Source organism: Octopus bimaculoides, chromosome 6, assembly GCF_046866305.1.
Source record: "Octopus bimaculoides isolate indiv1 chromosome 6, ASM4686630v1, whole genome shotgun sequence".
NCBI lineage: Eukaryota > Metazoa > Mollusca > Cephalopoda > Octopoda > Octopodidae > Octopus > Octopus bimaculoides.
Window position 1 is genome coordinate 98,273,724 of NC_142933.1, and position 16,780 is coordinate 98,290,503.

At 36.4% G+C, this 16,780-nt stretch overlaps 2 protein-coding genes across 3 annotated transcripts in view; both read right to left on the reverse strand.

The window, feature by feature from the left end:
- Positions 1–467, reverse strand: part of LOC106875146 (sec1 family domain-containing protein 2) — a 31,615-nt gene extending 31,148 nt beyond the window's left edge. For both annotated transcript variants that reach the window (XR_016242366.1, XM_014923148.2), the window contains exon 1: positions 436–467. The gene's annotated coding sequence lies outside the window, so the exon portion shown is untranslated. The remainder of the gene's footprint in view (positions 1–435) is intronic.
- A 4,566-nt stretch (positions 468–5,033) lies between these two features.
- LOC106875137 (symplekin) overlaps positions 5,034–16,780 on the reverse strand; it is a 40,950-nt gene continuing 29,203 nt past the window's right edge. Inside the window, exons 25-32 of the mRNA XM_089354345.1 lie at positions 14,106–14,214; positions 13,177–13,277; positions 11,559–11,643; positions 10,619–10,723; positions 9,210–9,397; positions 8,395–8,571; positions 7,155–7,262; positions 5,034–5,558 (exon numbers count right to left, since the gene is read on the reverse strand). Coding sequence (XP_089210471.1) covers positions 5,139–5,558; positions 7,155–7,262; positions 8,395–8,571; positions 9,210–9,397; positions 10,619–10,723; positions 11,559–11,643; positions 13,177–13,277; positions 14,106–14,214 — 1,293 coding nt within the window. The 3' untranslated portion in view covers positions 5,034–5,138. The remainder of the gene's footprint in view (positions 5,559–7,154; positions 7,263–8,394; positions 8,572–9,209; positions 9,398–10,618; positions 10,724–11,558; positions 11,644–13,176; positions 13,278–14,105; positions 14,215–16,780) is intronic.

Below are 16,780 nucleotides of genomic sequence, written 5' to 3' on the forward strand. Positions count from 1 at the left end.
ATTCACACGAAATTTAAAGGTATTTTACTTCATTGAGAATTATGGTTAAAGTTTCATTTTGCTTACATATAGTTTTGTATGCATTGGGAATTTTCATATGGAAGCTATATGGTTATCATATTTATTCAAAACATTTCCATATTTCATTCTTTGGTTCAATATTCAAGATATTTGTACAATTCCTTTGGTAATGATATTTATGTATTTATATACAAATATTAAACAAGCACTATTAAAAGTATGGTTAATTAAACGGTGATGTCAGGGTAAATTAAAGATAAACTGTTTAAAATATCAATGAAGAATAAGTAAGTGCAATCACTTTATAGCAATGCATATTTCAAAGATCTTAAAACTGCTAATATTCTACAGAACCTTGAAACCAACGAAAATAATCGAATATTGCGGCAGATAAATTATAATAAACAAACTTACCGATCTATTAAAATGGCTCCAGCATTGAAACTAAGTTAGATAACTCTTATATGACTGTGATGTGTCAATGATAGCAGACGAAACAACGTGGGAGCTTCGAGCAACCAGTGACTTTGCTAGAAATTACAACTAAATTTCTCTCAAAACGCATCATACTATCTTAAAAAGAAACGGTACGGGCAAGACTTCCGCCCCAGCCCCCCAAACACCTTTAAATTTTTTTTTCGACACAAATCCCACTTTTCGGCTAAGGGGAATACGAATCTGCCAAAAAAATTGGCAAAAATCGACATTTCTAAATTACCCCCCCTATCCCCATTTCCTTCATTTTTTCACTTTTTTCAGAATTTTTTTCTTCTTTTTTTTTCTAAGTATGCAGAAAAATACGGACATTATGATTCGGACAAAAATTTCAAAACATTTCTGTACTTACGGTTACGGTTAGGGTTTTAGGGTTAGGGTTAAGGTTAGGGTTAGGGTTAGGGTCTTAGGGTTAGGGTTAGGGCTAGGGTTAGGGTTTTAAGGTTTTAGGGTTAGGGTTAAGGTTAGGGTTTTAGGGTTAGTGTTAGGAAAAAAAGTCAAAATTGAAGAAGTTGGGCAAGGACAATACGCGACTTCGTTGGAACAGTCCTTCCTGCAAAGCAAATTAAATAAAATTTGGGATCTTTTGCAGAGTAAGTTATCCAAGTAAGTTTTATCTTAATAATTACAATGCGCACTCTTCTACTATCTCTTCTCTGTCTGTCTCTCTCCCTCTCTTGTTCTTCATCCTTTCTGTTTTTCTCTCCCACCCTTTCTCTATTCTTCTCTCCTTTTCACCATTCCCTCTCTCTCTCTAACTTTTCCTCCTTGACCCTCTCGTCGCTGACACATGACGAAAGGGGATCTCTCTTTCTGTCCACCGCCTTCCTAAAGAAAAGATGTGTTTTTTCTGTCTCTTCTCTCATTGCTCATCTACCTAGCGTTCATAATAATTTTTCTATCATCTTGGCTCAACAGCCCTCACCGTTTGTTTTTACTGTCTTGTTCTAACTGTCCTGTTCTTGTTAACACTTTCGCCCTCCGCAAAAGACCCCAAATTTTATTTAATTTGCTTTGCGGGAAGGACTGTTCCAACGAAGTCGCGTATTGTCCTTGCCTTCGAAACACGGAGTAGATGGAACAGGGACAACTGACGAAGGAGTATACTCTTTATGTTGCATGTCTCGTTTCTCTGTTTGTTTTTTTTCTTTCGTTGTTTCTTTCTGTTTTCGTTTTTATGTTTTCGGTTCTCATTGTGTTTAAAGTTTTTTTGATGTCCTGTACCCATATATGCATGTATGTATACATATAGATGTAGGTATGTACATATATGTATGGATATATGCATATATTTATATTATATGATCGAACGCCACGCATCCTTTTCCAAGTTATATATATATATATATCATCGTCATCGTTTAACGTCGGTTTTCTATGCTGGCATGGTTTGGATGGTTTGACTGAGGTCTGGAAAGTCAGTGGCTGCTCCAGGCTCCAATCTGATCTGGCAATGTTTCTGCATTCCGAGAATGTAGTGGGTGTTTTTTACATGCCGGTGGCATGGGAACCAGTCATGGGACACTGGCATCGACCATGTTCGGATGATGCATTTTACGTGCCACCGGAATGGGAGCCAGTTACTGGCCACAGCTACGATTTTGGTTTTACTTGACTCAACAGGTCTTCTCAAGCATATAATATCCCCAACACATCAAGGATACTTTTAAATGGGCCGAACATGCAACACTGGCATCAGCCATGGCTGCAATCTCCCTTTAGTTGCCGGGTCTTCTCAATCACAGTATATCTCCAAAGGTCTCGGTCTCCTGTCATTTCCTCTGTGAAGCCCAACATTCGAAGGTCATGCTTCACCACCTCATCCCATGTCTTCCTGGGTCTACCTCTTCCACAGTTAGGGTGTAGCACTTCCTCATCCATATGTAACACATGACCATATCAGCGTAATCGTCTCTCTTGCACATTTGATGCTTCTTACGTCCAACTTTTCTCTCAGGGCACTCACACTCTGCTGTGTATGCACACTGACATTACACATCCAGCAGATCATACTAGCTTCATTTCTTTCAAATGGCCCATGTTTCACTGTCGTGTAGCATGACTGCACATATGCATCATACAGTCTACTTTTCATCCTGAGCGAGAAGCCCTTAGTTGTCAACAAAGGTAAGAGCTCCTTGAACTTTGTCCAGGCTATTCTTATTCTAGCCACTATACTCTCAGAGCAACCACCACCACCCTACAGACTTGGTCGCCTAGGTAGTGGAAGCTATCAACTACTTTTAGTTTTTCCCCCTGGCATGTAATGGAATCTGTTTTCTGTACATTTTCGGTGTTTATTTTCCCTGTGCATCTGCCACACACGAAAACCATCTTCCAGGTTAACCTTCATTTGATATTGCTGCACCTTTTATGTGTCCATAGCATACACTGGGTACATCGAATGGAGTTTCTACCTAAGCCTTTTCTACAGATCAAGCAGGGCCATCAACCTGAAGGGGTTTGTGATTTGTGATGTATGTATGTATGTATATATATATATATATATATATATATATATATATATATAAATAAATATATAGTTAGTTAGAACTTAATAAATCCTATGGTATAGACCTGGAAGTTTGCCTGTAAAGCACGTTCCCTTTCACAGTGTTTGTTGAGTATGTAATTAATGAGAGAGACGGAAGACAGAAGAAACGAGAATCTTTATTGATCACTACAATCATTTTGACCCATCTAGCTTCGATCCCTCGTGATTGGGATACTGTACTAGTTTAGATGTATCTCTCGGTGTAGATGTGTCTCTTCAGATGATTTCAAGAGGTGTCTCTTTAAAATAAACCCAACGTATTTCTGGATGTTTTCTTCTTGGTCGTCGTATATAGATATGGCTAATTAAAGGATACTGCTTCATTCTTATAGAAGATCCATAACAAAGATGAGATGCAAAAACAAACAAATACACAATACAATGAAAAAATTATTACATATAACAACAGAGTATATGATTCCTCACCAAGAGGCATGCTTGTATGTATGCATTTGTACAAGCGAGTGTGCATGTGCCAGACCACGTATTGTGGACGTTTATACATCCATGTCTATTAATGGTTATATGTAATAATCTTTTCGCAGTATTGTTTTTGTTTCTTTTTGTATCTCATCTTTGTTAAGGATCTTCTATAAGAATGATGCTTGTATCCCTTAATTTTCCATTTCTATATATGAAGGCCAAGAAGAAAACATCTAGAAATAAGTTGTGCGAAACAAAGTTTATTTTAACAAGATCATCATCAGCATCCTTTAACACCTATTTTCCATGCTGGCATGGGTTGGACAGTTTGATTGAAAAACTGGTAAGCCGGGGAACTGCACCAGGTTCCGATCTGATTTGGTAAGGTTTCTACAGCTGAATACCCTTCCTAACGCCAACCACTCTGAGAGTGTAGTGGGTGTTTTGTACGTTCCACTGGCACAGGTGCCACTGACCTCGACCACAGCTACGGTCTCACTTGACAGGTCTACACAAGCATGGTATATTGCTAAAGGTCTCGGTCACCTGTCACTGCCGCTATGAGGCCCTATGCTCGAACAGTGCCTTTTATGTGCCACCGGCATGGGTGCCAGTCAGATGGCACTGGCATCGGCTACGACTATGATTTTATTCGGTTCGAAAGGTCTTCACAAGCACAGCATATTGCCCAACGTTTGACGGGTGCTTTTAACAGGCCAGTTACGTGACACTGGCATTGGACATGATTACAATCTTACTTGGCTTGATGGATCTTCTGAAGAGACACATCTACACCGAGGGATACACCTCAACCAGTCAAGTATCCCACCTGTGAGGAATCAATGTTAGATGGCTCAAATAGATTTTAGTGATCAATAAAGATTCTCGTATCTTCCACCTTCTGTCTCTTTCATTAATTATGTGTGTGTGTGTGTGTGTGTATATTACTAGCGTACTGAAAAACATGAGTAATACAATCAAATAACTCCAACTGAAAGATAAAATCAATTTCTGTTGGAAAAGGATTTCTACCAAATAACGAACACAAACAACAAAACATTTCAATAAAAACCATACCACAGGGAATTTCTTTTTTTAATGTATCTAGTGAATATGAATGAAAACAAAAAAAAATAAAGCTTTCATATCCTACATTCTGTCAACAACTTCAGTCATGTTAAAAAGACTTGATAGCAAAATTATTATCAATAATGGCCAGGAGAAATCTAAGTGACCACACATAATTATGTCTGGATTAAAAGAGGTACCAAATCATCAGTCACTGGAAAATCAGTAGAGTCACCTGTACTTGTTAATTATATGGCACTCTTGCTTATTATGGTGAAAAGTGATGCTAACAGGTGACAGTTATGATTAGGAGAAGTAGGCCAGTAGAAGCCAAGTTTCTTGCCCAAGAGTATTAATGCAAAGCCAACATATGAACTGTTGGTATTTAGGTTGGTAAGCTGGGACCTTATCAAACTGGCCAAATGTGATTCTATGCTGTTACATTAAGAAAGTGAAAACACTGAACCAGTTATTTATTTGTACAAAAAAGATTTAATTTCATACTTCAACAATTCAGTAAATAGCTTACAGTGGGTGTAATTAAATGTACATATGAAACCGTTTCCAATATGAAAATCTAGTCGGTACCGCCTTCTGTTAAAGTCAACAAAGTTGGATGTTGAGATGGAGATGGTGAATTACTGCGATGTGATGATGGCACCGATGGCACTGTGTTGTTTTTGGCACCGGGCTGAGCTGTATGATCTTTGTCATCGTCTTCAACTTCTTTTTCATGAACCACAGCAGGAGTTGAAAGTGTTTCAATTTCTTGAGGAACTTCCGAAGTTGTTTGGGTCTTTGGAAACTGTTGTGATGGAACACTACTGGGCTGAGTAAGCAGAGGAACAGAAACTACAGCTAATGGCAAAGGTAGATTCTGTGATTCCTCATCATTAGGTTTCTCTTCGGTGGCTTTAGGTTGACTTTCAGGAGCTGTGGACTCAGTTGGTTGATTTGGTGTGGCAGTGTCTGTACCTTCAACTGTTGGCACTTTTATCTAGAATTTATCAGAAAATTGAAAAAAGGAATAAAAATCACCAAAAAATTGATAAGATTTTAGATGGACAAACAATGTCTTCAACTTCCATAACAATGAGACCTTCTAGAAATTTATATTTGATCCTTTATCTAATTTTAATTGAGTAGAGAATGCTAAATAGTGTTTAGCTTTTTAGCAATTAAGCTGGCTATATCTGGTCCAAGTATTCAACCTGTTTTATGTGAACACTGGCCAGATCTAACCTCTTACACCTTACTCTACAATATCATCTTCGAAGTAAAAAGTCACATCAAAATCTTCGAGCTATAAGATAATGGAGGATCAATTCAAAACAATGTGAATAAATAAGCGTCACGTTTAACAGAATAATCTGAATGCTAAAGGGTTAAATGCATTGACCAAGCAGAAGATTATTATTGTAGTAAACTAGTCATTCTATTACTTATGTGGAATATTAATCAAATTACAAATAAGACATCATCTGTTGTAGAAATATATGTTAAAGTGTCTGAATATACATTTATGCAGAGTAAGTTTGTGAAAAGAATAGATTTATATCAATTATAATTTCTTTAACCAGTGAAAGTCATTAGAGCACTGGTTAGAATACCTCGTAGTATTTGTTCTGATCCTCTGTTCTCAGAGTTCAAATCCCACAGAGGTCACCTTTAGATAGAAATAATATCAATCCATGGTAGTGGATTGGCAGAGCAGTTAGAGGGTTGAGCAAGTTGCTTTGGGATACTTGTCCTGTCTCTATTGCAACAACATTGGTGCGAAGTTGTATCAACCCAAGTTGCTGGCCTTTCTCTTAGAGAAACATCCATATTATGGAGAGAAGGTACTGTTGTACCTGAGCAACTGCCAGTATTCCTCAAAATTATCTTGTTCAGGTTTACACATACATTTATAGATGCATGGTCAGACTTGACTGACAGAGGCCCTATATAATACATACACACATTTTCCTTAACCAAAGCACAATCCCTTTTGCCTATCTATTATCAGATTATATAGGAACTGCATTAAAATAATTACAATCTCACTTTTCTATATCTTTCTGAAATCTGAACACTTTAAAAGGAAGCGGGGCTTCAATTGTCAAAAATGTAGGTTAGGGTAAAGTTTTCTAGGTTGTATCTTTATAATTCATCAATGAGAAACAGTCTCAAGAAATATGTTCTTTAGATACAGAAGGTATATTGCCAAGAGAACTTACATATGAAAAGATATGGTTTTTTTTATTAAACTATAAAAACAAAATGCACAAAAATCTATCCAAAAAAATACTTGTTCAAACAAAAAATACATTACTTTTGGAAGGTAAACTTTAAAAAAGCTAATCTTATAAACACTTTTTTCTTTAGTTAGTGTTAATATATTTAATGTAATGAGTGTCAATCCAATTAGAAATACTTTTGTGATAATAAGATATTAGATTAATGACTTGTTATTTTAATTGATTTCAGCAAGTAAATGACACAACTCTAGATATGGCTCAGTATTATCATAGATCTTCAACAAAGCAGACTTCATCAAAGTTGCTGGAACAGTGACAATAAAACCTCAGCTTTGGTTTGAACCAATACATACCACAACAGAATTTTCTCTTTTCTCTTTCTCTAGCTTTTCAGCAGCCTTCACCTGTTCAAGTGGGTCTTTCTCCAACACATTCATAATCACTTTAGGTATATGAGCCCTCTGCAATAAAAACATTTTTTAAGAAAATTAATTAATTAATAAACTTATGATGCCACAATTAACCTGAAGCATAATACATTAGCATTAGTTAATAGGTGGTCTAACAGCAGAAACAATATCAGGCTAAATGCATTGCAGAATTTAGTTCTGGACTCACACACTGTCAAATTCAACTTTATCTACCACAGAAGAAAAACAAACTAAATACCAGTTAAAGAGTTGGGGTTGCTTAAATGGCAGCTGACTACAGCCTCAAACTTAAACACCAATACAGCATTTCATCAACTAAACAAAAGTTCTTAAATAAATTTTAAGATTTTAACCCTTCATAGGTCAGCAGGGTCTCTTGGGACCCCAGCAAATTTTAAAAGTTATGCAATTTTTACATTTTTTATTTAAATGATTTTATATCTCATGACTTTTATTGTCAACAGTTTACGTATGCACATACAAATTTTGAGTTAAAAATTTCCAGTCATATGGATGTTATAGCATAAAATAATGGTCATTGGGGTCCAACTGGACCACATCGACCTTTTGTGAAATTATTTTTTTTTCTGTTCTTTCTTCAGATATTCAATTTTCTTTGTATTTGTACAGGTATGAATCGATATCCTTTTTTTTTTTAAATTCTTTTTGTTTTATTTTATATTTAGTGCTATATGTATAGTTTATAAAACTATAAAAAAAAGTGCTAAATTTCTTGTTCTGTATCATGCACTCACAGACATATACAAGATTAAGCAAATATTACTTTATGGATAGTGTGGAAATGCACAGTAATAAAAGTGAACCCCAATGGCTTTTTGAGTAATTCCAACCCTGTCAGCCCACAAATGATGGCTTGAACAGGCATTACTGTGTGATTAAGAAATTCACTTCCAACCACATGACACTATGGGCAAGAGTCAGGTTGACAAATATGCCTTATGAATACAATTTAGTAGAAGGAACTTTAAAGAGGCCCTCTGTGTGTGTGTGTGTGTGTGTGTGTGTGTGTGTGTGTGTGAGTGGTTGTGAGTGATTATTTCATATCACTATAATTAATGACAACAAAAGATAAGAAGCAATGCATTTGGTGTCATTTTTAAGTTGTGTCAAAAGAATTTAATGTTTTGGTTTGTAATCTTACCTGATGTGGAGTAAAAGACTGAACATGGTGGAAAAGTGGTTCACGCAAGTCTGGGCTAATTTCAAAGACATTACGAAGTTGTGGTGCTGGAAGTTGCAGAAGTACTTGAAATGATTGTGTCTTAGTTCTTTGACAACATCGAATAAAACCTTCCCAAACTCTTTTTTGCTTCCACACCTGTAAATAAAACAAATAAATGCATTCAAGTCACTGAGTAAATTTTTTTTAACTAAAATACTTCCTAACAGTAGGTACAGACATGGTTGTGTGGTTAAGATGTTTTCTTCTTAGTTTGGGGTTCAATTCCAGTGCATGGCAGCTTGGGCGAGTGCCTTCTATGATAGTCCAGGGCCAACCAAAGTCTTTAAAGTAGATTTGGTAAACAGAAGCTGAAAGAAGCCCATCATATATGTGGGTGTATGTGTGTTTGTATTTCTTTGTCTTGACATCACATGGCAGTTATAAGAGAGTGTCATCATTCTAAAAGCAGTTTCATTTGTTGCCAATTTTCAATGAAAAGATGTCCAGTCATGCTGAAATATAATTTTGCCTGAAAACAGATGAGAGTTGGTGACAGGAAGAGTATCCAGCCATAGAAAAACTGCTTCAATGAATACCATGTGACCCATGCAAGCATGGAAAAGTGGGCATGATGATGATGATGATGATGCATTATGATATAAATGTGTAACTTAAGTTGAAAAACAAAGACAGTTAAAAGGTAAACCACACAACACTAGTTTGTGCAGAATGAAAAACAATGTATCAAGATAGAAAAAGACAAGACGTTATGATAATCAACGGTGTAGTGGTACCTGTTTGGTGATAAGTCTTTGTAAAATGTTCATCACAAATCCAATGAGACGTGGATACATGGATAAAGACTGCAGAACTGTTCTCATCAGAAGAGTGGGAAGAGGGTTCAATTCCATCAACTGCTGCATTACTACAGCCAAAACCTCCTGGGTGTAAACATTTTTCTCACTAAAACATAAATTGGTAGCTACAAGAAACAAAATATAAACGATTAAAACAACAACATAAAAGATTGTCATTTTGGAAGAAATATTCTCCAGTCTATTTGTAAAAGATGACAACACTGTTGATCAGTTATTTGATATGAATTGTAACAAATAATCATCATTGTTTAACGTCCACTATCCATGCTGGCATGGGCTGGGCTGTTTGACAGAGGACTGGCAAACCAGGAGGTTGCACCAGGAGGTTGCACCAGGAGGTTGCACCAGGCTCCAATCTGATCTGGCAAGGTTTCTACAGCAGGATGCCCTTCCTAAAACCACTCCAAGAGTTAGTGGGTGCTTTTTACATGCTACCAGCATGTCAGGCGATACTGGCATCGACCATACTTGAATGGTGCTTTTTCCATACCACTGGCATCTTTCGTGCGGGTGACACGTAAAAGCACCCACTACACTCTCTGAGTGGTTGGCGTTAGGAAGGGCATCCAGCTGTAGAAACTGTGCCAAATCAGATTGGAGGCTGGTGTTGCCATCCGGTTTCACCAGTCCTCAGTCAAATCGTCCAACCCATGCTAGCATGGAAAGCGGACGTTAAACGATGATGATGATGATGGCATAGGAGCCAGTCAGGCGGCACTGGCATTGACCATGCTTGAATGGTGCTTTTTACATGCCACCAGCACAGGAGCCAGTCAGGCAGCACTGATATCAAGCCTGTTCAATTGGTGCTTGTCACATGCCACTGGCACGGGGGCCAGTCAGGCAGCACTGGCATCAGCCACACTCAAATAGTGCTTTTTATGTAACACTGGCTCAAGAGAGAATTGAGATACTAGCAGCAGACAGTAAAGAAAGAAATCGAATTTTTAAAAAAACTGAAAAATTAGATGAATTCTTTTAGTCTTAATTTTATTCTGTATTTAAGATCAATTTAGCAAATTTAAAAATCTAATATTCACTTTTTTAGCAAATTTAAAAATCTAAATATTGGTTTCAAATTTTGGCACAAGGCCAGCAATTTTGAGGGACGGGTAAGTTGATTACATTGACCCCCAGTACTCAACTGGTATATATTTTATCGACCCTGAAAAGATGAAAGGCAAAGTCAACCTCAGAACATTATGACAGACAAAATGCCCCTAAGCATTTAGTCTGGTGTGCTAATGGTTCTACCAGCTTCCTGCCTTACTAAACCTTAAATACTAAAAACAAAATGAAAAGCAGTAAATCAATTTAATGCATACCTTTGATGATGGTCTTCATATCGCATTTTGTAGGATCAATGTTATGTAAAGCTATCAAAAGCTCAGCTGGAGTCAACGGTGAGGTGTAAGAAGCATCAGCATTGGCTACAATAAAATATAAACATATATGATTGGAGATACATACCGTTACCATTTTAACATACCCTTAAAATGATTCAATAATTAGAAATAGAGTGATCAGAATTTAAACTGCTTCTTAGTCTAGGAAGAAGAGGTGTGTCGATGGTTCATTTAACCCTTTCGTTACCAACCCGGCTGAAACCTGCTCTGGCTCTGAGTATAAATGTCTTGTTTTCATAAGTTTTGAATTAAAATCTTCCACCAAACCTTAGTCACAATTTATGTTCCTAGCACTAGCTGAATGATAACTAAGTTGTTTTACTAAATTCTGTGTTATATTTAAAGTAATTGAAAGAAACATAGAGCATCTCAAAATAAAAACAGTAACGAAAGAGTTAAGCCTTTTCATATCGGAGCATGGAATAATGAATTGGTGAATTTTGCTGAAATGTTGCAAACCCTGGTAATAAGTCCTAGTACTTGTTTGCAGGATTATCAATACGGTGATGAAGATACTCAATGATAACACAGTATTCATTTCTTCAACCCTTTTGTTACCATATTTCTGTTGAAATTCACTACCTTTGTTTCGGTTAGGTTTGAAAATAATGAAGAATTTAGTAAAATAACTTTTTTATTATTCAGTAGGTGTCTGAAACATAAATTAACATGAAATTTTGAGAAGAGGTTTTACATGAGGTCACTTTAAAACACAGGCAGTTTGGTATCAAAAGGGTTGATAGTAAAATATTACACTGTTAGAATGGAGTAATCATCATCATTTTTAACATCATCAGAAAAAAATTAACTATAAATTGGTTTCCAGTTAAGAATAACAATTAAAAGATCAATAACTTACCATGGCCAAGTAATCTGTTAAAAACTTCCTTTACAACAATTGGATTTAATCTAATCAGTTTGGGTAAAGCAGCCAAAACCTCTTTCTGGAAGATACAGTAATAATTTAATACTTAGAAAATTGATTTTATAAACGTTGAGAATGTTAACAAAAATCTGTCTTTGAATGGAACATAGAGCCATTGTGATTTGTATTCCAGACATATGAAAGTAAATTGATCAAGCTTAATCAAATATTAATTTGAATAAAGTATGGTTGCAGACACAATGGTCAATATTTAACAAACCCAGAAAACCAATATGGTATGTATGGATTAATATTTTGTAGAACAATGAAGGAATTTTTCACATCAATACTAAAAGACATTAAATCAATGCCGTGTACTGCCAGTTAACTGATCAATATTTCACATGTAAACTAATTAAGAGAAAAGCAGTGTAGTACTTCACAGCAGTTACTGTAGAAAAACAAAATGACAAAGGCATGCAGTTAGAACCCTTGCACGATACATACAAAAAAAAAAAAACTCCCTCTACTTGTCATTTGAAATTCATCCAGAATGTTTATCTTTTGGTCAAACAGTTAAAAGGTCAGACCATTTATAAAGAGATCTTTATTTGATTGAAGGATAGTTAGCAGAAATAAAGCTATAAGGTCTGTTAAAATGTTAATTTGTTTTTGATTATGACATTTTTGGTAATGCCCCTCGTCATTCCTCATCTGCAGCCAAATAATGGCCTTCCCACCAGTTTTACATCCTTTCCTATGCTTATATAAACAAGGTGATTTTCTTTAAATTTACAGTTAGACGCTCTTTCTTCTACTAACAACAACTGTTATGTAGGAGTGGGAGTTGTTTTCGTTATTCGGGTTTACTGGATGAAGCAAGGGAATTATATACTATGTTTATGAACACAATATAACGATTAGTAGAGAGGCTTGAACTAATGACCATGTATTCCATAGTCTAGCGCCATTTATCCAAATATAAAAATTTTTTGTTTTCATAAAAATCAGAATGAAATCTGTTTATTTGATTATATTCTTTTCTATTCATAATTATGTGAAATAGAATTTCCAATCCTACTTCTTGTTTATAACAAAGATTTTTAAAACTGTCCTATGAAAGGGAAAAGTGAGATGAAATATAAACTAGTATAAATAAATTCACAACTCTTGTTTAGTAAATTCATTTATAGAATTTTATAACAATGCAATAAGCATTCATTTCCTTTTATTTGCCATTCTAATGTCTATATTTAAATATTAATGCTGGAAACAAATTTTATCACCCATGGTTCCATGGCCTCATTTTATATCTATAAAATTCTAATTCTCCCAAAAAGACAGCACTTAATAATATACCTAGGTACATTATACTTGCAATTTTATTGATATGATCATCTGAAAGTGTGGATGCTTTTAGACAACAAAATTCAAAAGCTAGTTTTTACTTATGGTGGAGTTGTTTCATTTACAAATCCTGCCCTAGTTAAACCATTCAAGAAGAGGGTTGTCTTGTCCAGAACACATTATGCAAGACATAATCATAATTATGGGACCAAATCTCATGTCATCTTGTAACAAGAATAAAGCTAATTAGTGGAAATAAATTTACCTTTCGTAATCCAGTGAGCACAGGTATTAAGAAACGAACATCTGGAACTCTTTTATGATAAAGATCTCGGACTCGTTCAACCAGCTCAGGAGAAGGAACACCTAAAAGACAACAAAATCAAGGAAATTATTTTTGTACCCGTCAGAGTGTAAGTATCTTGAGAGAAAAGCTGAACATAAGAAGCGTCAGTAGTGGTGTGCAAGAGAGACGATTGCGCTGGTTTGGACATGTGGTGAGAATGAATGAGGATAGCTGCGTGAAAAAGTGCCACTCCCTAACAGTTGAGGGAACCCGTGGAAGAGGTAGGCCCAGGAATACCTGGGCTGAGGTGGTGAGGCAAGACCTTCGAACATTGGGCCTCACCGAGGCGATGACTACTGACCGAGACCTTTGGAAATGTGCTGTGCGTGAGAAGACCCGGCAAGCCAAGTGAGATCATTGCCAGTGCCCCTGGACTGGCTCTTGTGCGGGTGGCACATAAAAGACACCATTTCGAGCGTGGCCGTTTTCGTGCGGGTGACACGTAAAAGCACCCACTACACTCTCTGAGTGGTTGGCGTTAGAAAGGGCATCCAGCTGTAGAAACTCTGCCAAATTAGATTGGAGCCTGGTGTTGCCATCCGGTTGCACCAGTCCTCAGTCAAATCGTCCAACCCATGCTAGCATGGAAAGCGGACGTTAAACGATGATGATGATGATGATGATGATATATTGAAAGCAGTCAAAAGATCTTGTTAGATGAAAAAATTAGTTGTGGTGGTCAAATTTGTTGTCTAGTGAGAATTTATTAGAGTTCTGTGAATAGTGAACAAAGAACAATTTAGGAAATGTTAAATCTAACACTGAAACAAGAATCCATAATAACATAAAGCCAAGAAGCAAACAGAAATAATACAAATTCAACTTTAAAATATTTATCAAATTCTTACTTTTATCAGTGAGGATATGGATTACTCTTGTAACAAGGGTCTCTGCTCCTTTTGGACAATTTTCAACTAAAAGCAACAGTTCAGGAGAGTCCATGCCCATTCCACGAACCTAAAAGTAAAAAAATGATAATTTCAATTAACATATCATAACACACACACACATATATGTATGTGTGTCTGTGTGTGTGTGTATATATATATATATATATATATATATATATATATATATATATATATATACATATATATAAGGTTAAGATCATTATTTTAAATAGCAGTCAAATCTAGTGGCAGCATGGGAAGAAAAAACCTTATAGGTTATAATAATTATTAAAATTATAAAGAAGGGTATCCAAGAAATACCACCATGCTTGAAACCAGGTTTTGACTGCTATTTCAAGCATGGTCATATCTCTTAGATACTCTTGTTCATAATTTTAATATATATATATATATATATATATTGAGGGGTTCTGAACAGTTCCTGGCTTTAAGGGTATTGCAAAAGGCCAGGCTGAAGGCCCAACTTTTGAAGTTCTTTTACAGAGCTTACAAAAACTGAAGGACCACTGCAATAAGTGTGTGAATCTGAGAGGGGAACATGTTGAATAAAACCATAATTAACTGATCCTCTTGTATTGTCTTCTACCCAAAGCCAGGAACTTTTCAGCACCTCCTCATGTGTATGTGTGTGTGTGTGTGTGTGTGTGTGTGTGTGTGTGTGTGTGTGTGTGTGTGTGTGTGTGTGTATATATATATATACACGAGATCGTTGCCAGAGCCCCTGGACTGGCTCTTGTGCGGGTGGCACATAAGATGTACCATCCTGAGCGTGACCGTTGCCAGTACCGCCTGACTGGCCTTGTAGGGTTTTCGAGCGAGATCGTTGCCAGTGCCCCGGACTGGCTCTTGTGCGGGTGGCACATAAAAGACACCATTTCGAGCGTGGCCGTTTTCGTGCGGGTGACACGTAAAAGCACCCACTACACTCTCTGAGTGGTTGGCGTTAGGAAGGGCATCCAGCTGTAGAAACTCTGCCAAATTAGATTGGAACCTGGTGTTGCCATCCGGTTGCACCAGTCCTCAGTCAAATCGTCCAACCCATGCTAGCATGGAAAGCGGACGTTAAACGATGATGATGATGATGATACATACAAACATAGACAACAATATTTTACAAAGTTTCAATTTTATCAAAGATTACTACTACTACGACTACATTGGTGGAGTAGCAGAATTGTCAGGCATCAGTTTGGCTCATTACATTCTGAGCTCAAATCCCACTGAGGTCAATTTTGTCTTTCATTTCTCCAGGGTTAATAAAATAATGTACCAGCGAAGAACCAGTTAACTGACCAACTCCCTTCCTGCCCAATTCTGGCCTTGCACCTATGTAAGAAATTATTTAAAGGATAGTGGATTGGCAGAACTGTTACAAGATTGGAAAATAAACTATGTAGTTTTTGTTCCCAGCTCCTTGCATTCTGAGTTCAAACACTGCTGAGGTCAACTTTGCCATTCATCTCTCTGGGGTCAATAATATGAAGTACCAGTCAAAGACTGGGTCAATGATATCAGCTAACTCCACCTCTCAAAACTGCTAACCTTGTGCATAAATCAGAACCATTAAAATAATAATTATTATTATTATCATCATCATTAGGGCCACAAGCTGGCAGAACCATTAACATTTCGTGCAAAATGCTTAGCAGCATTTCGTCGGTCTTTATGTTCTGAGTTCAAATTTCACCAAGGTTGACTTTGCCTTTCAACCTTTTCAGGGTTGAAAAAATAAGTACCTTTAAGTATTAAGGTCAAAGTAATCAACTAGTCCCCTTTCTGAAAATTTCAGATATTCTCATTTTAAAAATCATTTCTGGCTAATCGTTGAGAGGACATTGGTGTTGCCTTGGTGGAGGTTTGTGCTCTTTGAGTGCTCATTATTATTATTATTATTAAGGCAAGCTAGCAGAATCGTTAGCGTGCCAGGCAAAATTCTTAGCAGCATTTCATCTGTCTTTACATTCTGAGTTCAAATTCCACCAAGGTTGACTTTGCCTTTCATCCTTTTTCTGGCTGATGAAATAAGTACCAGTTACACACTGGGGTCGATGTAATCGACTAGTCCCCTCTTCGAAAATTTCAGGCTTTGTGCCTATAGTAGAAAGGATTATTATTATTATTATTGTTCAGTAGTTTTATTTTTATAACGTGCTTTCACTTCACTACCGAGCGCAGCTCTGTGCGCCTTGGGTATGTGCTGTGGTTTGCTGTGGTGCTCTTATGTTTACTGTATTGAAAGTGTTTTGCGTAGAATGTGTGCAGTACCCAGTAGTGCAATTTTCTGTATGTTATATATATTTGTAAGTCCTGGTGTTTTTGTTATGTATTTGTCTGAATATTTTATTATTATACCTATTATTATTATTATTATTATTATTATTAATAGTAGTAATAGTAGTAGTAGTAGCAGCAGTAGTAATATTTACATCACTGCAAAGTAGGTTATAAGAGTTACTAGTGCCCTATTTAGTCCTGCTTCTATGTCACTGAATCTATTGGAGAGTATTCATTTAGTACGGATGGCAAAACAAAAAAAGGTTACAAGAAAATGGATGTGGTGTATCATGTAGAGTGGAGGCATCAGGATGAAGTGAGAAGTCTTGAAGTTTGAA